Genomic DNA, 26,611 nt, shown 5'->3' with positions numbered 1-26,611 from the left:
AGAGAGTGTGTTGAGTCTAAACAAACGATTCTCTCCGATGTTTCTCGTTCGTTTTGTCGATATTAAATAGAATTGGAATATTATTTTCATCAGCGAGAGTTATTTATTTTATTCTGATTTCATAGAAGAGCTGGTGAAAATGTTGGCATGGTCGGAGAGGGTAAGAATCCAATTTATTAATACTTTCGGTAAGGTCCAACTCATGAGTTTATTTATTTTGGTCCAAGTTGTTATCATGTTTGCTGGTCAAGATATGCCAAAAGACTGTTTCACAGTCAGGTTAATGTTAGGTCAAGTGAAATTCATCATTTCAAAATGAGATAAAATCAGTAAGTATCATTAATTAATGAAAATAATAATTTGTGAAAGATTCGAACTTTATATGCCCTCAGCTTCGATGGTATATTTTACAATCTTAAAAGGGCCTGTCAATAAAAAAAAGAATGATTGGCTTTTGATTTTTCTCCCTTTTGAGTTATAACCACTTTCCAAACGTGGCGATGAGACAAAATGTTCAGACAATCTTCGCATAACATATAGCTTTCTGAATTCTGTTTAAATGGTTTGCCCGATGTATTTGGATGCATCAGGGAAAAGGGAAATCCTAGTACTTCCATATCGTTTCCTGAGAAAAAAATTCATGTAAAATCAGTGATAACGAAAAACACATCAGAGAGCATTTAGACGGAGGTGCAGGTGAATAATTTCTACCCACTTAAAATGTTTGAAGGGTAATTTCATGTTAGTGATTTCTTTTATTTTTACCCATATTTCACCTCCCACCCATGATCCGATAAATAGGCCCAATTGGCCTGTGCGTGGAAGTTTAATTATTATGATAATACACTGACACTGTAAAAACTGCGGTGTTAAAACTGACACCAGTTGGTGTTTATAGAGGACCACACCCCGAGGTGTTAAAATTACACCCTAGAGATTAAAAATAACACCAAAGCGTATAAATGTAGCAACCAAAGGTGTTGTAATGACACCTATAGGTGTAAAATTAACACCACCAATTCAACACCGGTGTGAAATAACTGGTGTGGTCCTCTATGTACATCGGTTAACACCACAGTTTTTGCTGTGTAACAGGAAAAGGAAATTGATACTAAACTATGGTGTGGTGTGTTACACCGGGCAAAAGAGGAGGGGGTACATCGATAATTGGAAGGATAAATCTCTCTTGTGGGGTGCAGTGTGCTGCAAGAAAATATCGGGAACAAATCGGCGACGCTTATATTAAAGGCAAGCCAGGGTTGGGAGTTATATTGTGAATGGAATCAATAATCTTTTTGATATTTGTTCAACATACCGTACTCGAACTGAAAGAAATTACACATGATGATCCGACCGAACCATGTAACCATGACCGTGATCGATCGATTGGCTGTGATACCGAAAATGAGGTCTGATGAGTTCTCCTTCGTTCGATCGTATGTGATAAAATAAATCGGAATATATCATCATAGAGAGGGATATTGGCCATTCAGATTTTGTAGAAGAACAAGTGAAAATGTCGGAGACGGTAAGAACGTGATTTTACTCTTAGTTTTAAGGCCTTTTGGGCCTTTTTCATGGTCCCTGGTCCTGGTCGGATCATGGGCATTACATATAGGATCACCTTTTCAGATGCGCGTGCTGGTGTGGCAGGCATCGCGGAACCTTATCTTGCTTGCCGATTGCCTGAGAGAGAGTGTCCGAGCTTCAACCAATCTAAACCAACTTGCATATTTTATTTCCACCGATCGATCGCCGTTGTTGACATGCTCATTTCTTCACCATGCATGGGCCTTTTTCCCTTTCATTCATGATATTATAAAGATTGAAAAAAAAACCTCCTCCCCTGCTCCTTCTTTCTTCCTCTTCTCCTCCTTCCTCCTCCCCAATCTCATCCTCCTTTCTTCTTCTCCATCTCCTTTCTTCCCCCTTCTCCTCTTCCTCCTCCCCCTCCTCCTTTCTTCCCCCTTCTCCTCTTCCTCCTCCTTTCTTCCCCCTTCTCCTCTTCCTCCTCCCCCTCCTTTCTTCCCCCTTCTCCTCTTCCTCTTCCTCCTCCTTTCTTCCCCCTTCTCCTCTTCCTCCTCCACCTTTCTTCCCCCTTCTTCTCTACATCATCATCCTCCTATTTATCCCATCATCAATCATTTAGTAGAATTCATTGATTATTAGTATATTTTTTTTTCAGAAGGGGGTCATTATCTATGTGTCCCCCACCCCCCCCCCATCACCATGTCTTCTTATTCATTATTATTTAATTATTATTTTCACTCTTGTTGTTTTTAGTTGTATGTTGTTTTATGGTTCATTTTATCATGAATTCATGATTTCTCATTGTTGATGTTGTGATGGTGGTAATGGTTGTTCTACTGTTGTAATTTTGATGAGGAAGGAAATGGTTCCCTAGATAGATCAATCCTGACCGACAATGATTGCATTCTGAACAAATGTTATGCTTACTTGGCTAGTGTAGTTGCTATTCAAGAGAGATAATTTTCTTTTTTTCTTCTTTTTTTGGGGGGGTAACTCTCAATAACTTTCACTTTCCCATTTCCGGTTTTGTGATTTAGGCCCTATAAATGATCATATATCATGGTTGAAACTATTGTGCTGTCACAGCAGCTGACAATAACAAGCAGTCCTGAGGTGACTTTGTAATCATTCCATTCATATAGATACACATGCAAAATATAATGTCAAAAGAACATCAAAAAGATCTATTTGGAAACATTAAGTCTGTTTTTTTAAGATAAATATTATCTTGTGTCTTCTCATTTGGTTGCAATTTTTCATTTGATCGAGATTTCTTCGGGCAGCTGATGATATTTCTGTATTTTTCACATCAATTTCTCTGTGTAGATTTTCGAATGGATATTAGTTAACCCATTGGCTACTAGAACCTGGTGATCCCTATAAAAAGAGTATGGGACTAACAGATTTCAGTAGTCAATGGGTTAACAATGACATTACATTTCAGTAATTAACAATGCATGAATATCACTATCAGGAAACTATTTAAACAAATAATATATATAATATTAATTGTTTCATTTTACAAATGATTTTCTAAAGATGGTCTTAAAGAAAAGTTTAAAAATTTGAATTCAACATGATTCTACTTGTTTCCCCCTTACTTTCTATATTCATTGTTGCTAAGCTATTGTTTTTGCTTCTGACGTTATTTATTATGAAGCTATTTTATTACACTCTGCAATCAAAATAAACCTTGATGTTTTTCAGGACCCAGTTCTTCCTAACTCGGAGAAGTCCAATCTTGGATACGGCAGTGTCAAGAATGGTCACTCTAGTCAGACCAAAGTCTATCCATCGTTCGCAAGGAGTACTTCCATCGATGGATCGGTCGTATCCTTTCACGATATCACCTACACAGTCAAGACTAAAGAGAATCGCAAGAAAGTGACGAAGACCATCCTTACAAATGTCAAGTAAGTGATATTCATCTGCTATTATTATTTTCATTATTATTATTATTATTATTATTGTTGTTGTTACTGCTACTAATATTATTTTTATTGCTATTATCATCGATATTTTGTTTTTATTATTGTTATTCTATTCGGCAAATGATATAAAAAAGAATACTTTTGAAAATGATGCAGAACTTCAAAATATTGTATGACATTGTTTTTTTTTTTAGTTCTTAGTTAGAGTCGTAAATAAATAGTTAGTTCATGCAAACAGGTTGGTTGATAAAGTGTTGTAAAAAGAGCTAATAACATTGTTTGTTTGAAGCACCCCACAGGCTCTCTGAATATGGTATGATTGCTCTTCAATGTTTTTTTTCCATGATTTGAAGGGGAAGTTCACTGTGCCTCAAGTTGGTTTTAATAAAAGCAGAATAAACAAAGAAAAATATTTTTGTATGTTTGATGATGTTTGTGACATCATATGCAGGCAGCTCCCCATATATCTATGTAATACAAATTACATAGATTAAATTCAAATTCAATTCAATTCGATGAATGGTTTATCCAGCAATAACAAATTGAAAATGGAATAAAAGAATACAAATATTTTTCTAATTGTAGGGGGTTTGGAATGAGGTATCTGATGATATAAATCTTTTTTTTGTTTTGAAAATCACATCTTCGGAAATTTATGTCACACATTATATATGGGTAAGCTGCCTGTCTTTGACATCACAATATCAAAACTTTAGAAATTCATATTCTCTTTCATCAAACTTTCATCAATATTAATCTCTATTTTGTCTGCTTTTATTAAAGCAAATTTATCATCAGGGTTAACTTCCCCTTTAAAGATAAATTCCAGTTTTGGTAACGATCTAAAAATGACTTTTTACAGAATCTGATATAATGACCACCTAAGTGTCTGTTTGTATGAATAAAAAATATGTGCCAAAGGATTCTGGAAGAAATTGTGTAATTGCTGAGAAATAAGCAAAATAAGCGCGGATTCGGTCACTTCCGTCGGGTCTTTATTTTAGCAATAATAATACACTGTCCCACGTGTGCCTATCTGTGTTGGTGATCTTCAGTGTGAACATTTTTCAGCGTAGATTTCAAGATTTCACAAAGTTCAGTTTATGTAACTGTACCAGATCTAGATCCTCGATGATATACTGACAATTAAGCCTTGTTTTACAGACTTTCTCATGAAATCAGTGTTTACTGCAAATACTGGAATTTCTCTTTAAGAGACACCTGGAATAAATTTACCCATGGGAACGAATCATTGAAAAGAGAGTTGCTGAACTTCCTCGGTACACATGTACTTGGTTTTGACATTGAACTAACTGTTTTGTAACCACATGCAAGTCCCGTTTTATAACATGCAGTGCAAAATGCTCTATTATATTCATTCGTACTCTGACCCATATATTTGCATCATCAACAAAGGACAATAGTTTGCCCACACACACAACATTAGGTATAGGGATGTGATGAAGGGAATCATAACCTGGGATCATAACTCTAGTCTATTCCTATCGTCATATTTGCCAATATTGTACTGACCCATCTTGCATTTGTCATTTTTGTGTGTGTTTTCTACTGGATATGTTGAGTCCAGTATATGCTTTACTTTGTTAAAATCACAACCACATTATCAGTGATAGTTTAATTTTAATCATATCTGATCTACCTGCCCTTTATTTATGCAAGTCTACTATTTGAAAAAAAAAATGGTTTGATTATATTAGCCTACAATAAGCATTCTGTAAGACATACCTTATGAGACTTCATATATTCATTCACTAAAAAGTTAAACAAAATAAACAAAACTTTATGCTTAATGGAGAACTATCCAAGCACATTGTAGATGATCAGACTATTTCTATTTTAACTGTCCATAATTACCTGGTGTCCATACACATGCACCCTTGATATTCCATTATATATTTTGCAGAGACACATCTGGGAGACACATTTAATTTGGATCCAAGGGTTTTGGTTTATCACAGTGAACTTTCTGCATAAGACATGTTTTCATACATTAAAAAATTATCAATGTAACAAAACTTTCATAAATCATGTGGCCAACTTGTTATCATCACCCCCCCCCCCCCCTCTTCTTAATCTGAGTATCCCCCTATAGCAAATTGTGGAGACGACCTTTTAACTAGAAATACCATATTTTCTTATCAAGTACTATTTTTCTTTTTCTATTTGCAGTGGATTATTCAAGCCTGGTATGAATGCCATTCTTGGCCCTACCGGTAGTGGCAAAACATCGTAAGTTTCAAGAATCTATCCATCGTTTTCTTCATGATGAATTGAACACATGAAAAAGTCAAATAGTAGTGTTAATACCACTGAAGGGAAGAACTGGATCCCATCTTACAAATGGTAGTGATAGATTCAAAGAAAACTAAAATTGTGATTGATTTAGATTTGTGTCGTTAAAGGACAAGTCTGCCCCAACGAAAAGTTGATTTGAATAAAAAGAGAAAAATTCAAAAAGCACAACACTGAAAATTTCATCAAAGTTGGATGTGAATTAAGAAAGTTATGACATTTCTAAGTTTCGCTTAATTTCACAAAACAGTTCAATGCACATCCCGGTCTATATGAAAATGAGGGAGTGATGATGTCACTCACTCACTGTTTCTTTTGTAATTTATTATATTGAATATGAAATATTCTAAATTGCTCCTTATTGTCCTATGAAACAAAGTTATTCCTCCCTGAACACATGGAATTACCATTGTTTTGACATTTTATTGTTCAGCCAAGTTGATCTTTATTGTCCATTCTGTAAAAATTGAAATATTGTAAGTATAATTCAAACAATAAAAAACAAAAGGTATAGCAAGCGAGGGACATCATTGACTCATTCGTTGACATGTCACTGAGTTGTACATATGTGAAAATAAGCAAAACTTTAAAATGTCATAACTTTCATATTTTGCATCTGATTTTGATGAGATTTTCACCGTAATACTTGCTTGATTTTTCTCTATATATTGATTAAAATCAACATTTTTCTTTAGGGAGGCAGTAATGCTGGTCTGAACTAAATAAGCCATGGAAAATATTATGTATACCTAGCCTATTTTCTGAATGAGAGCTATTTTCCCTACATGTATACATGTTTGAAGCTCAGTAATTCAAGGTGTGGGTGGCTTATTTGCAAGTCCTGAGGGCTATTTTGATCATTTTGGGGGTGAATTATCCTTGCCATTTTTCCTTTTTGACCTGGTGTAACTATAGCACATGTGTTTTAGTTCCGACTGTACAATAAAGAAAGGGCCGCTATTTGATATGAATGTTCAGATGAATGTTTATGTCATATGATTGGTATCGCCCCTTCTTGCAGATTATTGGATGTGTTAGCTGCTCGGAAGGACCCGGATGGACTGTCCGGTCAAGTACTCATAGATGGCGCCACACAACCTAAGAACTTCAAATGCGTCTCGGGATATGTGGTTCAGGTAAGAGAGCAGGGGCTGGTTGCATGAGACACAACTCTAAAAATCATTCTCGGTTTGATTTTCAGCCAAAAAGTTACCATAGTTACAGTCAGATACCAGTGCTTCTCAGCCAATCAAAACTGAGGATGTTACTGAAATTGTCAGAGCTGTTAATTTAGTCGGTGTTGACAACTTTCATGAAACATGTACCCAGTTCTCTGACTCTTACAATAGTAACTGTCAAAATTTCAGTTTTTACAAAGGTTACTGCTTTTTAATGTTTTGAATATGTAATGAGTATTTAAATCATTTGTATGTACTTGGTAGAGCGTTCGTCTCACAACCGGGTGGTCGGGAGTTCAAACCCCGGCCGCGTCAGACCAAAAGACGTTAAAAGATGGGAGTTGCTGCTACCCTGTTTGGCGTTCAACGATTAAAGGGATAGAGCCTCGTCGATCTGGCGCTGCACAGCGGCTGCCGGGCCCACGATCAATTGGGCAAAGCAAATTTTCTGAGTATTTCATTTCATGTCTATTTCGAACAATAAATTATGGATTTAAATTTAAAGTATACATGACCTATTCAGCCAGTTGGCTGCGACTCATGTTTTTAATAAATGTTGAAATGAATTGAATTGAGAATAAAATAGACTTTGTCTGATAAAACATCATCAAGTTATTAGTTTCATAATGTTCTATAATATCTTGAAGTGCATAATTGCATGTATAATGCGAGGAGAATGGTTACAAGAATTACCTACTTAGTTTCATGACTTTGTACCATGAGGTCATAGGGTTAGAATTCTGTTGTGGGAATAAGGTGTTCTTGGAAAGCATTGATTTCTTTCTGCCACTCTCTACCAGGGTGTAGAAAGTGGGTACCTGGTAGTAGGGTGTTTATCATAAATGCACCATATAGCTCCAATATTTTGCATACATGCAACAAAATTTAGGCTGATATTACCAAGAGCCCTTGAATGTAAAAGGCATATAGGTTTCAAAAATCATGTTGTAATATGCAAATATGACATAATATTAACATTTCAAGTTATTGTCTGTTATCTCATTATCATGCCATATTGTAGATCACAAAGAGACTTCTGATAAAATAATTTTTAAGTGCTTTGCAGGCACCTAAGTGTATCATTTTCATGCTTCATATTGTTTATCCTAGGATGACGTCGTCATGGGAACACTTACCATCCGAGAGAATCTTCAATTCTCTGCAGCTCTTCGTCTTCCAAAGACGGTCGGTAAGAAGGAGAGGGACGACAGAGTGGATGATATCCTAGCTGAGTTGGGCCTTTCTCATGTTGGGGATAGTAAGGTAAAATATATTTAAATTCAGTTGTAGTACAGTTTCTTTAAAATGATGATAATATCGTCCAGTTTTATGCTTTCAAAGTTCATTTTTGTTTTTTGAAAGCCTTTGAAGCTTTTAAAACTATCTGCCAAAACACTGTCTAATTGGTTTGGTTTCAAGTCAGTTTTGAGGAACTACAGGGGATAGGGATGATACCCCCCCCCCCCCATACTATGATTTCCCCCCAATTATTAAAACATTTAGAAAAGAGAGAAAAATGGATAAAACAGAAGAAAAACAAGGACATAGAAGAGATAAAAAGTAAAGCATCAATATGTTTTAGGTAGTGTAAATATACAATATCCATCGTTATTTTTATTTTCATCAGCTGAAATTAATTGATTTTAGCATAATTATGCTTCAAAAAGATTCTGCTATAAATTTGACCAAAAAAAACAGAGAAAAAGAAATGGTCAAAAAACAAAAAAATATATGAGAAATTCATAAAACAATACAACACATATTAAATTTGTTTTCGAGCCAGGATTTTTTTTTCATTTATAATTGTTAGCAATGGTATAAAGAATATTATCACCAAAAATTCTCATTCTAGGAGTGTTTTCAGTGAATTAGAGCAAAAGTATGAGTTCTGAATAAATTAACATAATTAATTGATATAATAAAATCTATTTTGGGGGGAAAAAATAACCATACAGCCTTGTAGATTACATATATTATCATGCCAATTTTCACAGCTCTCGCGCGATTGGCAGCCGAGATCTCAAGGGGTGTTGATTAAACCCTCCCCTGGTTTTCTAACACCCCAAAATCCTAGCCTGGTTAGGGTTAATCTTCTTTTATCTTGTCCTCCTGATGTAATATGTTTCAGTATATAAACAAAAAAAGTAGTATATGGTCATTATGGATTTATGACTTCATTTGAAGTATTCAATATTGTCCGTATGATGTCACAATTCATGTCAAAAAATGATTTGCCTCATATTTGCTTTGGATATAAAGTACATCACACTGCTCTGAGTCAAGAATGGTTTAACTGAAGGCACGAACTAGTCATAAACTTTGTTGTTCAAACACTTAAGTAAATTTTACCTTCATGACCTGAAGATCCTTGCAGATATTCCAGGTTACACAATTTATGAGACCACTATAACTTGTGTAATTTGTGATATAATCACACCAGGGGCACGTAACACAAAGCTTAGCAATCATTGTAGAACAATATTTTTACGATTGATTGCATTGACTACAATGTACAATTTATAGTGAAAATCAAGCATACGATTAATTGCTAACCTTTGTGTTATGGGACCCAGCTGATCGATCTTACATAGTATTTCTTTATCACAGTGAGCCTGTTCAGACCGGCAGAGATAGCGCGATCTAGCGCGCGCTAGATCGCGCTATCTCTGCGGTGTGGAAGGTACAACGTCGTTTCGGTCCGCCCAACAGCGAGCCACGGCGAGCCAAAACGGCGTGCCACTGGAGCACCTCTTGGGGGTGGTCCACGAGAGATAGCGCGGTCTAGCGCGCGCTAGATCGCGCTATCTCTGCCGGTGTGAACCCGAGCTACGATAGCACGCCGGAAGTCATCGTTCTACAACGCCATGAAATAAACGTAGGCCGGCTAGCATAATAGGCACAGCGATATCGAGCTCTCAACTAACTAGTACGGGTTCGTAATAGCGCGCGAAATCTTTGACCGCTCTGATCTCATGACGTCACGCGTCATGGCAACAGGACCTCTCAAAAAAGGGGGTGCTATGATAGACCGCGCTATCTCACTGCGGTGTGAATCCGGCGAATGCCAATGGGCGGACCGTGGATCGCGCTACGATAGCGCGATCCACGGTCCGCCCACGGTCCCCCCTTGCGGTGTGAACAGCCTCAGTAAAGACAAAGGTGTTCTTGGACAATTCACAGCATCTTTCTAAGTAATTTGAGAAATACAGCCCCCTAAGTTCATATATTCATGAGGGCAATTTGTCTTGGTATATATATTTTGATCGTGTTTAACGAGAAAATATCAGAAAAGGATGACAGATTTTTGACACTGTTCAAGTCAGTCTTCTAATTAATGCAGGGGGGGGGGTGGAGTTGGTAGACAAATTATTTTGCCCCTCATTTAAAAAATCAAAATACCCATGTAAGATTGAGATTTAACTCTTTAGATTTGATTTTGATGACTGATTAGCAAAGTCTTGGACCATAATTCACTTCCATCTTACATTCTCTGGCCTGTATTCTGAACTTGGGTTTATTTCAAATTCTGGTTTTAGTTGTGGTTTAACTATGGATAGCCAATTGTGACAGGTATCTCTAATACCTTGGTCACATTTGCTCTACGGCGGCCGTACGGCGAGTCAAAAACAGCCGTCTTATTAATTTTAATTCAAACCACCTATATGTAGTTGGTACGAAAAATGTTAAAACGGCTGTTTTCAACTCGCCGTACGGCCGCCGTAGAGCAAATGTGACCATGGTATTACAGTACAAGTTAAATTTGTCGGCTCATTTGACACCCGAATCATACATAAATGACTTATGGGGTGTTGCAAGAAACTTGCGATCAATTGCAAGTCTATTTTCGGTCCATAAATCAATCATATGTCTTGCAGTTAATTGCAAATTAGTGATTGATTGCTAATCTGCTCCTTGAAACAAGAAGTTTAATCTGATTAGCTACAGCTAATGCTGAGCTATCAGTTGTAAAATTGCAACAGAATATTTGCAATTGATCGCAAATACTTTCTTGCAACCCCCCATGATTACTGATCAAACAGCTCTATTCATCAATACAACTTGAGGAAGGAGTCAAGTAAAGATGAAATAAATAAATGCAATTCTGAAATTCTTGGCTTTCCATAATTTTAGGCCATGGTCTGAGTTAAACCTTACTTCAGAATACAGGCCAATATCTATATCTTTATGTTATAAAGTAACTAGAAAAAAATTAAACAATGTGATGTTTTTGTGGGGATGATTATAATCACCCATCAAGGTTTAGTCTCATTACCCATGCCCTCAGATTTTAAAAAACCAATATGTAAGTTCAAATATGAACCCACCAAAACAAAATTGCATACAAAGTGAATTGGGATTTTTTAACCAACAATTGGTCGGTTAATATTTTGGTTTGAAAAAAATTGAGAGTGTAGTAGTGAAACAGAAATCATCACCTCTGATTCTCAGGCCTTGTTAAAGCTAAATTACAGTATTTGCAGTAAAACACTAATTTCGTGAGAAAGTCTGTAAAACCAAGGTTAAGTATGACTATATCATCGTGGATCTAGATCTGGTACAGTTACATAAATTGAACTTTGTGAAATCATAAAATCTAAGCTGAAATGCGATCACACTGAAGATCGCCAACACAGATAGGCACACGTGGGACAGTGTATTATTGTTGCAGGAATAAAGACCCGACGGAAGTGACAGAATCCGTGCTTATTTTGCTTATTTCTCAGCATACACAATTTCTTCCAGAATCCTTTGGCACATATTTTTTATTCATACAAACAGACACTTGGGTGGTCATTATATTAGATTTTGTAAAAAGTCATTTTGAGATCGTTACCAGAACTGGAATTTACCTTTAATAGCATAATCTGACATATTTTCATAATTTCCTTCCCTCTTATGTATGGACTAGGTTGGAACAGAGTTTATCAGGGGTGTATCAGGAGGAGAGAGAAAGAGAACTAATGTTGGAATGGAACTCATCACCAAACCAAGTGTTCTCTTCTTAGATGAACCAACCACAGGGCTCGATGCAAGCACCGCTAACGCTGTAATGCATCTGTTAGCCAGGTAAAATGAATTAAGATTTTTTTTTGTTTTTTATTTCAAACTTTTGCAAACTTTCTTTTTTTCCTTGATCCATTTTCTGAAGAGAGACCCTTCCTACTACTACTACTACTACTACTACTACTACTACTACTACTACTACTGCTACTACTACTACTACTACTACTACTACTACTACTACTACTACTACTACTACTACTACTACTACTACTACTACTACTACTACTACTACTCTTACTACTCCTACTACTCTTACTACTCTTACTACTACTACTCTTACTACTATTACTACTACTACTTCTCTTACTACTCCTATTACTACTCCTATTACTACTCCTATTACTACTACTACTACTACTACTACTACTACTACTACCACTACTACTACTACTACTACTACTACTACTACTACTACTACTACTACTACTACTACTACTACTACTACCACTACTACTACTCTACTACTACTACTCTACTACTATTACTACTCCTCCTCCTACTACTACTACTACTACTACTACTACTATGTTTGCTTTTCCATTATGATGAAACCCAATATGAATATATATTGAGTCACACATCTTAGAGGCCTCTCACACTTCAATCAGTACTAATGTTTCCCACTCTCCGTTAATGTACATGTACCTCGATCCACTGTGTTGTCATAACAAAGGGATCACTGAGGCACCTACTCCATTGTATTGCTAGTAACCTGTCACCTCAAGATCTTTTCATGAAACATGTTTTGAAAATAACTTATAATTGGCCCCCTAGGTTATGACATTTGACTCACTGATAGCTAGTTTGTCATAGACATTTTGCATTGGTTACGGATAATAAGTTTTATGATACAGAAGCCTCTGGTGTTTCAGTAAGTTTCACATCATATCGCCTATTATATAATCACTTATGTTTCTCCTAATGGGAACATAATTTTCTTTTCTTCTCTTTTTTTTTTTTTTTGCTTTTTAAAGGCTTCTCACTTTTCGCATTCTCTATTTCATATCAGATAATTGATTTTTTTCTTGAAACACTTTGTTTTATTATATGATTTCTTATGTACTTATACATGTTGTTTGATAAAAAGTGGAACAAATAAATTTAAATTCAATTCAATCCAAGTTACCCACCACTTTATTAATAATTTTAGACCTGTTATGTTCTTGTGCTAGATGAAATACCCCAATTTTTCCCCTTGTGTATGAACAAAGTTGAACTGAATGTAAACCTTATCAAATATTGACAGATTATAAAATCGACTTTGAATTATTTGTTCAAAATAAACATTCTTATTTGCCAAGATTGTGTCAACTTTCTCTGATGTAAGAGAATAATTCAAGAGTGGACATGAGTTTTATATGAGGTATTAAAGAGTAATTGATCTATTCAATGAGGTGCAGCCAAGAATATTTCTCTCTTTCACTAAACACAAACTTGTGCACCATTGCACAAATTATAATGTTGGCTTTTTGTGTTATAAAGTATAACCATGAAGCTGAGAAATTTATGGCAATTATGACAAATAATCAAATTCTTTGTCAACAAATTCAGGGGGTGTTTCACAAAGATTTAGATCTGACTATTCAATTCAATAGTATTTATTTGAATAAATGCATACATTTCAAATTATTCTGTAATATGAGACCCAGAACCTTCACTTCTGGAACAATTTTCATCTGATCATTACCTTCAACAAAGATGAGTAATTTTTCCTATTCTTTCATAAAAGAGACATGCATCACAGTACACTTAACTGGATTAAAGAGCACATTATATTTTGATGTGACCAGATACTTAATTAACTTATCAAGTTTGCCTTATACATGTATGTAAGATGTGTTATTAGACATGCAACTTTTGACAAGTGATAAGCCATCTACATTTTTATAATAATAATTGCACTTACCTTCTAATATCTGTCTTCCATTGTAGTCTATCCAAGAGAGGGCGCACTATCATCTTCTCAATCCATCAACCTCGCTATTCCATCTTCCGTCTCTTTGACAAGATGCATCTATTGGGAAGGGGAAAGACTATCTACCATGGCCCAGCCCAAGAGGCCTTGGAATATTTCTCTTCAATCGGTAATTTACAAATATACCTTTCTTGGTCCATCTTTAACTGCCATGTTCTGAAATTTGTCTATGCATACCAAACAAGGTTGCATGCACATAGGGGGAAGAGAGCAATATAAGTTGCAATTTTTCTCCTTTGCTCATTTATTCTTGTTATTGAATTCCTTGTTTCAGGGAAAAATATGGAAGTGGAAAATTTCACTCGGTTTCATGTGATTGTTGCCTCAGATATTAAACATATTCTTTGTCCCCATCCCCCCATCTCAGAACGAAAAAAAATGTAGATCCGACATGACATAACAGTAGTTGCAATATTTAGAAGCAGTGGTATATTTAGCATACATTATTGAATGAGCTGTTTCACCAAGAAAGTTTCTTATCTCATCTGATATGTGGTCTTTGCTATAGATAAAAGAAAAAAGTCCAGTATTATGAATATTTTCACTTTCAAGTTTTGTATATTAAAGAAGTTGTGAACAATTTGGAACAGGAAGTATCGGATTTCATAATATGTGAGCTGACATTTATAACAGGAAATGTTAATATCTGATTAATGATTTTCATAATTTTATCCTCAGGTTTTGAGTGTGAAGAACACAACAACCCACCAGACTTCTTCTTAGATGTTATTCTTGGACAATCAGAAGATCGGAAGGAATTAGAAGACGGCCAGGGTAAGTTTTTCAACAGACTGAGTTTGCTCCATTTTAAGATTCTAACCTGTTTAGATCTCAAGATTAATCTCAAGATTCAAGAACCATTTTTTCTCATTAAAAAAATGGGAAATTTTCCCTTATTCATTGAATATGACCGTTGGCTATATGCGAACTTTGGGCTATGTGTATGTTAGACATAATAATATGGTCCATAGCAAAGTTACTTCTTTCCTTTTCTCTACTGCGCATGATACTCTGTATCATATTATTACCCTGGCTGTAACTGAGCTGCCATGTAGGCACTAAAACATTCAAGGAATAAGTCCTACCCATTACCTATTCACTTCACCTGGGTTGAGTGCAGCACAATGTGGATCAATTTCTTGCTGAAGGAAAATATACCCCAGGCTGGGATTCAAATCCATGACCCTCTTTTTCAATAATATAGATATGAGACAAGTCTGATTTCTGGTTCTGGATGTTATACACTACTGCAGGACCTTCTGGTATAATTTACCAAGTTAGGAGAGGGCGCTGTTGAATTTTTGTGGAAATAATGTTAGATTTCTTATATTTCAATGAGTTTCATGCCAAATAAACTTTAATCTACTGCTATTCCTCCTTTACATCTACAGAGAAAGTGGGATGGGCTTAACTAATGAGGGTGTTTATGTCATTCTATCCTTAGGTGATGTTGAGCAAGGCCAAGCCGTCTTGGATGATGGAGTGAAGAGCAATGTCAACCTTGCAGAATGCTATGGGAAGTCCCTCTACCACAGGACGATGAAAGACGCTACAGAAGGCATCTACAATGAATACAGGAATCAAGATGACACAAGCATCGTCTCCATCGACTACCCAACATCCTTCTTCTCACAGGTAAGTTCCAGAGATGTTATTTGGAGATGGTCTTTTTCTGTCAAAAATATGTTGATGATATCATCTGTCAGTGAGCCGTGAGTTCTTCATCTACAGCACTCATGACTGTTTAGAAATGACTTTCTTGGCTCTCCCTGGTTTTAGCTTAGCTGCCAATAAGTGACTTTAGCATTTTAATGAATAATTCCTGCCTGGTCCCCAGTTACCGCACCAGGGTCGAGTGTGGCAAATGTAAATCATTGCCTTGCCAAAGGATGCTAGTGCCACGGTGAACCCCAAACCTTGTGATCTGTATGTAGTTTGGAGACATATCCACCGAGCACGACACTTCTGCGTTGCATTACAAGCCCTGGGCAAGCATTTGGTTTGTCTCTCCTTGTAAAGGAGGCATAGAATATTTTAATCAAGAACCTTATCTAGTTGGTATTGAACAGGTTGAAGGATCCAATTACCATGTGTCAAAATCAAACCGAGGATCATTGATTCGGTAGAGAGACATATTCAGCTAAGGTAATTTGGCCCAGTGAAACAAAATCAGTGGAATTAAATTTTGTATCATGCTTTACCTTACTGCTTTGTTGTTATTTTTCTCTTTTTGTATCATGCATTAATCATTGATACTATTTTTCTCTATAGCTGTATCATGTTTCCCACCGAGCAGTACTGAACATCCTGAGAAACCCATTCCTGACCATCATCCAGGTATGTTGATAAAGGAACCTCAATCAAATAATTGATTCATAATTTTTGTATGAAATTACAAGGAACTCTGTCATTTTGATGTTCCTTATCTGACGGGTGAACATTAAAAGTAGCTGCTTGCTAGATTTAACATGTTTATGCTATTTAAATCACAAGATTATGTTGATTGCAGTACTTTCAACAATGTTTACTGTATTTTAAGCAATTTCGTTTTCGTTGCACTTTGAATTAACGTATTGGTATTTGATTTATGCAGATTTTAAACAAATAAGTGATTTTGGTCATAATATGGAAGGCACTTTTCTTGGGAAATTACTGATAATGAAATTGATCATCAGTGTGGAATTGACAAAATATTTACTTCCTAAGCAATTCCTTGATGTGGTTGTGAAATTAATTATTATTGAACATATATCCTTTCTGTATAATCCATTCAGAACATGACTGTGATATTATTCTCTCTTGTTATTGGTGGAATCTACTTTCAACTCGACACATCTATCGCATCAGGATACCAGAACAGGTAGATATTATATAAATATACAAAAGCTGTCACTCATTATAGATTAATATATCAAGGGACTGTTTCACAGAGAGATCTGATTGAATATCCACCGCTGCCATTTGTTATACATGTATGTCAGGTGTCTGTTTCATGGAAAGATCTCATATATATCCCAGCGCTGCCACTAGTTATATGTCAGGGGTCTGTTTCATGGAAAGATCTCAGTATATATCCCACCGCTGCCATCTGTTATATGTCAGGGGTCTGTTTCATGGACAGATCTCAGTAAATATCCCACCACTGTCGTTCGTTATATGTCAGGGGTCTGTTTCATGGACAGATCTCAGTAAATATCCCACCACTGTCGTTCGTTATATGTCAGGGGTCTGTTTCATGGACAGATCTCATTAAATATCCCACCACTGCCGTTCGTTATATGTCAGGGGTCTGTTTCATGGACAGATCTCAGTAAATATCCCACCGCTGCCATTCGTTATATGTCAGGGGTCTGTTTCATGGACAGATCTCATTAAATATCCCACCACTGCCGTTCATTATATGTCAGGGGTCTGTTTATGGACAGATCTCAGTAAATATCCCACCGCTGCCATTCGTTATATGTCAGGGGTCTGTTTCATGGAAAGATCTCAGTATATATCCCACCGCTGCCATCTGTTATATGTCAGGGGTCTGTTTCATGGACAGATCTCAGTAAATATCCCACCACTGTCGTTCGTTATATGTCAGGGGTCTGTTTCATGGAAATATCCCAGTAAATATCCCACCGCTACCATTCGTTATATGTCAGGGGTCTGTTTCATTGACAGATCTCAGTAAATTCCCCACATTTTAAATTTGTTTTCTTGCCTCTTTATTTTCTTTATTGTTCTAGAATCGGTGCCTTCTTCTTCCTCATCATGCAGATGGTATTCGGTAATTTGAGTGCTGTGGAGTTGTTCATCAGAGAAAGAGTTATATTTATGTAAGTTACTTGATGTAGAAAAGCTAAAATTCTCATTTTTTGTAGTTGTCAACAATATTTGTTGTAACTGGATAGATCCGGTTAAAGATTATATAATAGTTCTGTTGTTTTTCCAACATTGTGACTCTTCAATTCTTATGTGTGACCTCCTGAAAAATAGAAGAGGCTTCTCAATGCATTCTGTGCACCTTGAACAAAGGCAGTATAGTTGTTGAAATATTGGAGATGTAACTCCAAGATTATACTTAATGAAACTAGAATTTTCTTCAATGTCTTCCTCGATTCATCTTATGATACCAAGCTTGGTCAATAAGGCCTACATGAATAAGGGGGCTCTAAATTTCATTTTATTTTCCTTCTATTTTCCTTCTATTTTCCCCGTTTGTGTAAGATTATGTAGTGCCTTTGTCAGCCATTTTCTTTCTGCCTTTTAGTGAAATCTATGTGCATTTTCATTCTATTGCAGTCATGAATCAGCGAGTGGTTTCTATCGCGTCTCAGTGTACTTTGTGGCCAAAGTCTTTTGTGATTTACTTCCTCTAAGAGTGGTACCCACAGTTCTTTATGTTATCATCACATACTGGATGATTGGTAAGTCGTAGTTGCAAGTAGATGTATTTCTTTGGTTAATTGTTACTTTTGTCTACACCCACTTTATCTACTTTCCATTCGGTCTCATCCCAAATAGTCTTATCCTACTTTATACAGACCCAGTTCGTCGATAAACATTTGGTCTAATTGCCATTTAGCCTATTTACTATGTCGTCCAATTTCTAGTTAGGCTCCACACATTTCATCTAACATCCACCTGGTCCGACACCACTTGGCCTATATGGTTTGATGATTCGATAAAGTGCAAAATAATAATTATAGTGGATATTAGATTGTCTGGGAATTAGACTAAATGACAGGACAAACAAGTATTATTAGACCAAGTGATGGTTTGACAAAATGGTTATTAGACCAAATTGATAGTAGCCCAATTGACTTTAGCCATGATGGTATTAGATGATCTGAAAATTTCATCTGCTAGTAGACCAGTTAGCCATGATGGTGTTGCGATCTGAGATTGAGACCATCTGCTATTAGACCAAGTGGGTTTAGCCATGATGGTGTTAGATGATCTGAGAACTAGACCGTTTGCTAGTAGACCAAGTGGGTTTAGCCATGATGGTGTTAGATGATCTGAGAATTAGACCATTTGCTAGTGGACCAAGTTGGTTTAGCCATGATGGTGTTAGATGATCTTAGAATTAGACCATTTGCTAGTGGACCAAGTTGGTTTAGCCATGATGGTGTTAGATGATCTGACAATTAGACCATCTGCTAGTGGACAAAGTTGGTTTAACTCTGATGGTGTTAAATCTGAAAATTTAATCTGCTAGTAGACCAAGTGGATACAATACATTTTATCTTGCTGATCAAATCATGATTGGTTGAATTCATTATTGTTTTGAAGATATTACATGGTGATTGGGTGCAGTATATACAAATATCAGTCCTGATCATTTGTAGTATATGGTGATTTTTATCATAGAGATTGCAGGATTTGATTATATTTTATGTCGAGAGAATAAGAATAGCTAATTAAATATATTTGCTCTGATTCAAAACTTGTATATTTTTGGTCATTGTAAATCTTGGCTTGATTACATTGCTTCAAGTCTGCCAGCAGATAGATTTGCCCATTGGAGCTTAATTGCTACTAGTTATAATGGTTTTGTAGACACTTATGTCAATTTTTTTTCATGCTGAACTTTCATATGTCTAGGTCTGCAGCCAGAGGTAGCAAAGTTCTTCATCTACTTCTTGACTCTACTTCTCGTCACATTTGTGTCTAGTGCCCTCGCATTTGCCATCAGTTCCAGTGTCAGCATTGCTGGTATTGCTACTCTGCTCATCGCTATGTGCTATGTGCTTATGATGGTAAGTTGACTTACATATATAGCTTTTTTATTTTTACATTTTGAAACATTTCCTTTTCATACCCCCCTCCCCTACCCCGACACAGTCTGGTGTGTCCTCGTGTTAGCTTCCAGTCATTAATTTGCAATATATTGGACAGACCCTGAAGGGCTTTTCAAAACTCCTTCCCAACTTGGGGCAAATTCCATCAATCTTTAAAGGACAAGTCCACCCCAACAAAAAGTTGATTTGAATAAAAAGAGAAAAATCCAACAAGCATAACACTGAAAATTTCATCAAAATCGGATGTAAAATAAGAAAGTTATGACATTTTAAAGTTTCGCTTAATTTCACAAAACAGTTATATGCACATCCTGGCTGGTATGCAAATGAGGAGACTATGACGTCATCCACTCACTATTTCTTTTACATTTTATTATATGAAATATGAAATATTCTAATTTTCTCCTCATTTTCAAGTGATACAACGATTAATTCCTCCCTGAACAAGTGGAATTAGCATTGTTTAATACTATATGTTTCACTCAAGTTGGTCCTTATTGTCAAATCTGTAAAAACTGAAATATTGTATAATTCAAACAATAAAAAACAAAAGAAATAGTGAGTGATGGACATCATCGACTGACTCGGCTAGTTGTGCATATCACTATTTTGTGAAAAATAAGCGAAACTTTAAAATGTCATAACTTTCTTATTTTACATCCGATTTTGATGAAATTTCAGCACTGTGCTAGTTTGATTTTTCTTTATTTATTCAAATCAACTTTTTGTTGGAGTGGACTTGTCCTTTAAATAATGAGAAGCTATCTATACTTCTGTGGTTTGTGATGTTCATTGTTGTTTGTAACGTTGTGCATCTTTGTATAACTGTAGAACACAGAAACAGCATCCAAGCTATAGGATCAGTAATATTCCAGCCTTTTTTTATTCTTCAATTTTTTAGGTGTTTGGAGGACTCTTGGTGAACATCAGCTCCTTACCTGTCTGGCTCCAATGGCTTCAATATCTTAGTATCTTCAGATTTGGTCTCAATGTAAGTAATCCGCTTTAATCTTGACTTCAGGGTTGGCTGGATCACCTCCCACTCACAGAAATCACCCCTTCCCTCCACTCTATTCCATGCATCTCCTCCCTCAACCCAAGCCTCCTACTCTCCTCCATCACTTGCTTCTTCCATGTCTTCTTTGGTCACCCCCTTCCTCTGACCATCTTCCTCCTCAACCCAACCCTCCTCCACCACTTGCTTCTTCCATGTCTTCTTCAGTCACCCCTACCCCTCTAACCATCTTCCTCCCTCAACCAAACTCTCCTACTCTCCTCCACCACTTGCTTCTTCCATGTCTTTTTTGGTCACCCTCTTTCCCTTTGACCATCCTCCTCAACCCAACCCTCCTACTCTCCTCCACCACTTGCTTCTTCCATGTCTTCTTTGGTCCCCCTCTTTCCCTTTGACCATCCTCAATCCAACCCTCCTGCTCTCCTCCACCACTTGCTTCTTCCATATCTTCTTTGGTCACCCTCTTTCCCTTTAACCATCCTTCTCAATCCAACCCTCCTACTCTCCTCCACCGCTTGCTTCTTCCATGTCTTCTTTGGTCACCCCCTTCCACTCTGACCAGCCACCTCATACTCAAGTAACTTCAACTTAATATTTCACAGATCCTGTATATATATGGCAGAAAATTAATGAAAACAATGTTTTAACAGTAGGGTGATTCTGTAAATGACGTACCGTCCTCCGATCCTCTCTATGACGTACCTCCTATCCTCTCTACACTGGTCACGTCTTTCAGATGATGACGTTAAAGGTCGGTCCCAGACGTAAATAATCATATCTGATTGATACATGTCTGACAAATCTCAAATACACACACATCTCTATGTGGCACCTTGCTAGAATGAATTTTCTCTGTTTCCTGATTCATATGAAAAGTTGGAATATAAAATGCTCTCAAATTATCATGAGTTGAGCTGTTCTTGAAGTGAAGAACGATTGGAGGAAAACGAGGGTCAAAAATACAAAAATATTTATGATATTATGGCATTGCACATTTACTGTATTGAATTTTGTTTTATGTTTCGATCCACATTCGTCAATCGCTAACATGGTTCTGATGTCTACTTATGTTGTGCATGGAAATTTAACAGCTTCAATTCTACTACTATGCACTGTACTTTTATTTTATAGTACTCAACGTATAAATTTGAAATGAGTTATAGAGACTTTTGGATGAAGCAAGCATTATCAGAGTCCTACTTTATGATTATGCTATCAAAAAGACAAATTATTTAATATGAATATGAATAATAGCCTTCAGCTTTATATGCAAATAAAATCAACAAAGCATCAATCTACAACTGCAGAAGTTTACTCGATTTATAATTTATAATTATTTATAATTCATTATTTATAGTTTAATATTACTATTTACACTTTTTCCAAATCAGTAGTTTTTTTCATTCATTTTCTTTCTCTTGATATTTTGCTAGTCTTTACTAATCAATGAGATGGTCGGTATGGAGTTCTGTGAAACGGTTGGAAACGTCACCATACGATGGTAAGTGTGCAATAACTTGCAGCAAAACTTTGAAAGTTTGGTATGACCCGAATTCTATAAATGAAAAATTTAAATGTATCAAATTTGGAACTTTTAATTACATTTATTATAAAACATTGACTATTCTCAGTTTCATTTGTTATTGGTCGGATATCAATGTATATTTCTTGTGTACAGAATCATTGTTTCATATTTTATAGTTCAGGTTGCAAATCTTGTGTCTGAATTTTAAATAGTAATAATAATAATTGGCATTTACATAGCCCTTTATCAATCTACGACTGCTCAAAGCGCTTCACAATTATCATTACCCGCTTACTGGATTCGTAGCATTTCAAGCAGCATGTTCGGCACACACTTGCAATACCAACCACAATGACGGTTGTTTCCTACCGGAACCCAATTAGCACCTGGGTGATAGTGGCTAAGTGTGGATTGACGCCTTGCCAAAAGACGCTAGGCCATGGTGGGATTCGAACACACAACCCTCTGATTACAAGGTGAGAGTCAGAACCACTACACCACGGCGCTTCCACACAGTAGGCATGAGAAGATCAATTTGGAGGTGAGCAAGAGTTCCAAATGAGCGAGTCTTGACATGCCTGCATTGGTTCGATTTAAAACCAAAATGGATCAGACCATGGCTCAAAGAGCTAAGCCACACCAGTACTTATTATTTCTCCGTCCAATATTTATGTTTTGCACTCCAGCATCCAAGGCACGGACTACCTCGAGCAGCAAGGGATCGACTACAGCGACTGGGGTCTGTGGCAGAACGAGATGGCACTCGGAATCATGACCTTGGGACTTCTCGCCATTGCTTATATTCAACTCCGACGTATGCCCAAGGTCAAATAGATACTGGAGGATAGCAAGTGTGTGAGCAAGCAGGCATGGGTGGAGATTCGTCTATGCTACTTGTCACTTATGCACAACTTTACGCATGTAACTCACTGGCATTCCGAGAGGGGGCTTGTAGCCATGGACCTCCCAAAAGGTTCATGACCAAGAAAAAAAAATGGGAAATGGTGAAATGTAATATTGTTTTCTGAAGATCTTGTCAAAATCTATCATGAAATCAGATTTGTGTGTTAAAAAAGGTCAACATTTTGCTCGCTCACCTGGAGCTTTTTAAAAAAAATTCCCAATACACCATGTCGAGCCTCCTCAAAATCTTTAGCTTATTGCACCACTGGTTTGACTAGTACACATTTTCTTACTGGAGGTGCATGCTAATAGTCATCCACATAGGAATGAAGAGTGTTGTACACCAAGCATGAAAACAATCTCACACGTGCTAGCCTGGCACTACTTTCTAGAGCGATAGAGAAAATAATGTGAAATATTTCAACATGTAGTTATTTATACCAGTCTTACTTATTTATGCCTTGCATATAGATACGATATCATTCCAAATTCATGTCATCTATCTCAATAACAACCATTAACAGATATGTATGACACATTTAAGAGAAGCTACTAATCTTTGGGTCAAAATTGCTTGGGTGATGATGTACATTAACAGTAAAGATGTTTGAAAAAAAGCTTTTAAAATCATATCTCTGTAGACCTATTCTCAAGATTTATTCGCTTTATACATATATATTTATTAATATATCATTGAAAATTCACATTTTAGAAGTGTAGTTTAAGCTATTTTGAACTCAAAGAAGGGACAATCCATATTTACGGCCTTGAAGCCAACTGCTTGTATTCTGACATACGGTTTCAGTTAGGCCTAGGTCTTACTCTGTATTAAAATTATAGAATGCAAAAATTTCAAAATTGCAATTATATGACATATCTTTGTTTGGATCTTACCTCATGTTTTAATGATAAAGAGAACTATTTCAGTCATTATTCCCAGTCTCCTATCAATGATTTGGTTGTCAGATGAGCTGACAAATTGAACTTGGACTGTTAAAGATACCTGTCACAATTGGCTATCCATAGTTTAACCACATCTTTAGAATAGAGTTTAGATTAAATCAGAGTTCAGAATACGGGCTGAAGCCTTTCACTCCAAGTATTAACCTAGTGTAGTAGGTTTCACGGTACATGTATCTTTCTTGGGCAAGTGGCAAGTGGACCAACACTTGCCCAAGAAAGATACATGGTGTACCGTGAAACCTACTACACTATTCTTCTTTGCCATGGAAACCTTCAGAAGTTGCAAGTATTAGCCTATAAAACATTAATATGTTTAAGCAGGTCAAGGGCCCCATAACACAAAGATTAGCGATTAAACGCTAATTTGAAAGGACAATTGTAATTGGTTCCTAGTCAGTCTACTGAGCAAAATGCGCATGCAACGATGATCTTGATAGGCCATTACATTTAGTGATCAATCGCTAACCTTTGTGTGGAGGGGCCGGGGTCTGTTTTGCTTCACTTGAACTTTCTGTGAAAACGTTTTATAAATGTTCTGGAAATTCTCTGAATGTTAGAATACTTAACAATTTGGTTACCTCATGAAAGCTGCATGCCAACGACACACATAGGTGCCCAAAAGCCTGAACAATAGCTCATGTGCCTCAATCACTTTTTGATGTTTAATGGTCTGTACTGTCATTGGAATTTGCATTATCATATTGTAGCGATGAGTCAGCAAACATTTTTTGGTGGAGTTTATTAAGAATAAAGTTATTTTGTTCCAGAGGAGCAATACAATGTGTATTCCTTTTTATGATAAGTTTCTGATTTATATGTATTCATCATCATTTCTGGTAAGTTGAAAGGACAAAATGTTTCTATGATCTCTTACAGAGTTATATTATGCTATCTATTTGTAGAGTAATCATGGCATTGCTTGTGTATATACTTAAAAAAAAATACAAAAGAAATAATCACTAATAGAATATCTGTTAAATTATTTATATTTGGTGATATTTTGATACTAACTCTAACTTAAATGCAAATAATTATATATTTTTATTTTATTTTAAGTTTTAAGTGATTACACTATACTGCATGTAAATATCTATTATTGAGTACTAATTTTGGCTGTATGTATTTAAAGTCATGAGCTTCAATAAACCAAAAAATGTTGTGCTAGAAACCAAATTCATTTAGGTAACGTAAATGCATGATGATTGTAAAACCATAATTTGTGTGTGTTCTGACATAATGCTGTTTCTGTCAATTTTGTGTAAGATGTGACCAATCTAGTTATGGTTAGGTATTAGGGTTTATTAAGGGTTAGTACATATTATATGGCAGAATTATGAAGAGGGCATTATTTGCTACCCCTCCCCATATTTTATTTTTTTTTCCTTCGTTACATTTTCTGATTTTTTTCTCCATTTTATAATTGTCCAAAATCTGTTGAATATCATGTGACAACTGTTACAATCTCGTAGATTAGGGTTAAGTTTTTGGATGCCTTTTGGATGTCAGTTGTATTTCTTTTTAAGTTCAGTTCTGCTTCAGGTCAAGGAAAATTTAAAATTAGTTTTCAGTTTTGTTTACAAGTAAGGTTGCACTTGGGGATTTGGTTTCAGTCTAAGTGCAGAATTACAATTTCATTTGGATCATAATTATTTTTTTTACAGTTTGGTTTTTATGCAATAGGTTTTCAAGTTAGGATTAGGTATAGGCATGTTACCTAGAATCAAATGTAGAAATATGAATAATCTAGGACATTGAGATATTGAAAGCAATATTAATTGTTGGCAATTGTGTAATTCCAGTATGAATGTTATACATGATCAGTCCCTAACTGTACATAATACATTTACCTCTCTTTTCAATCACCATGCTTACTTTGAAAAGGGTTTTCTTTCAAATGAGTTGGCCATGTTCTAATGATATGAAACATTCTTTATACAAGAGTTGATTTTATTGATATATTTATGATAATAAAACTTTAAAAGGCAATATTGACTTGATGTGTGTCTGTTTTGTAGCTGTGATTGCTTAGGGCATTGTTCACCGTTTTCCTTTGTGCTACTTTTATTCTATTATCAATTTTCACACCTTCACTCTGTATTACGGAGCCTTTAAAGTGCCATCGACTTGACGAGATACTTTATCTTGCCATGTCGACATAATAACCTTATTTATGTCCACATGGCGAGATACGTTATCTAGCCAAGTCGACTTATAAAAAGTTATATGTCGACATGGCGAGATACGTTATCTTGACAAGTTGACTTATAAAACGTTATATGTCAACATGGCGAGATATTATATCTTGCCAAGTCAACTTATAAAACATATGTCGACATGGCGAGATATGAAGTGTCCGAGGCCCGGCGAGAGTCCAAATATCTCGCCAAGTTGACATATAACTTTTTGTAAGTCAACTTTTCAA

At 36.1% G+C, this 26,611-nt stretch overlaps 1 protein-coding gene across 2 annotated transcripts; it reads left to right on the top strand.

Annotated features, from left to right (window-relative positions):
• On the top strand, window positions 1-26,175 carry LOC129281934 (broad substrate specificity ATP-binding cassette transporter ABCG2-like). Of its 2 annotated transcripts, none has more exons than XM_064113605.1 (17): window positions 1-160; window positions 3,238-3,443; window positions 5,652-5,711; window positions 6,796-6,910; window positions 8,063-8,215; window positions 11,862-12,019; window positions 13,949-14,100; window positions 14,670-14,765; window positions 15,436-15,626; window positions 16,263-16,328; window positions 16,766-16,851; window positions 17,726-17,815; window positions 18,282-18,406; window positions 19,587-19,741; window positions 20,685-20,774; window positions 22,232-22,299; window positions 23,010-26,175. In XM_064113605.1, the coding sequence occupies exons 1-17, from the start codon at window positions 140-142 to the stop codon at window positions 23,155-23,157; spliced, it is 1,980 nt and encodes a 659-aa protein (XP_063969675.1). In that variant the 5' UTR covers window positions 1-139; the 3' UTR covers window positions 23,158-26,175. The 2 variants fall into 2 exon arrangements, with proteins under 2 accessions (XP_063969675.1, XP_054773833.2); XM_054917858.2 differs by lacking the exon at window positions 1-160 and adding an exon at window positions 1,152-1,528.
• The last annotated feature ends 436 nt before the right edge of the window (window positions 26,176-26,611 follow it).

This window comes from Lytechinus pictus, chromosome 18 (assembly GCF_037042905.1).
Source record: "Lytechinus pictus isolate F3 Inbred chromosome 18, Lp3.0, whole genome shotgun sequence".
Lineage (NCBI taxonomy): Eukaryota > Metazoa > Echinodermata > Echinoidea > Temnopleuroida > Toxopneustidae > Lytechinus > Lytechinus pictus.
Note: the sequence above shows the minus strand (reverse complement) of the source record. Positions and strands in the feature narration are given on the sequence as shown.

Bases quoted from the DNA above. Each gene is read 5' to 3' on its own strand.
- LOC129281934 (XM_064113605.1), top strand. From the start codon at position 140: ATGTTGGCATGGTCGGAGAGG. The intron at 12,020-13,948 runs GTAAAATGAATT...CTTCCATTGTAG, and splicing joins GTAATGCATCTGTTAGCCAG to TCTATCCAAGAGAGGGCGCA. The intron at 14,101-14,669 runs GTAATTTACAAA...TTTTATCCTCAG, and splicing joins GGAATATTTCTCTTCAATCG to GTTTTGAGTGTGAAGAACAC.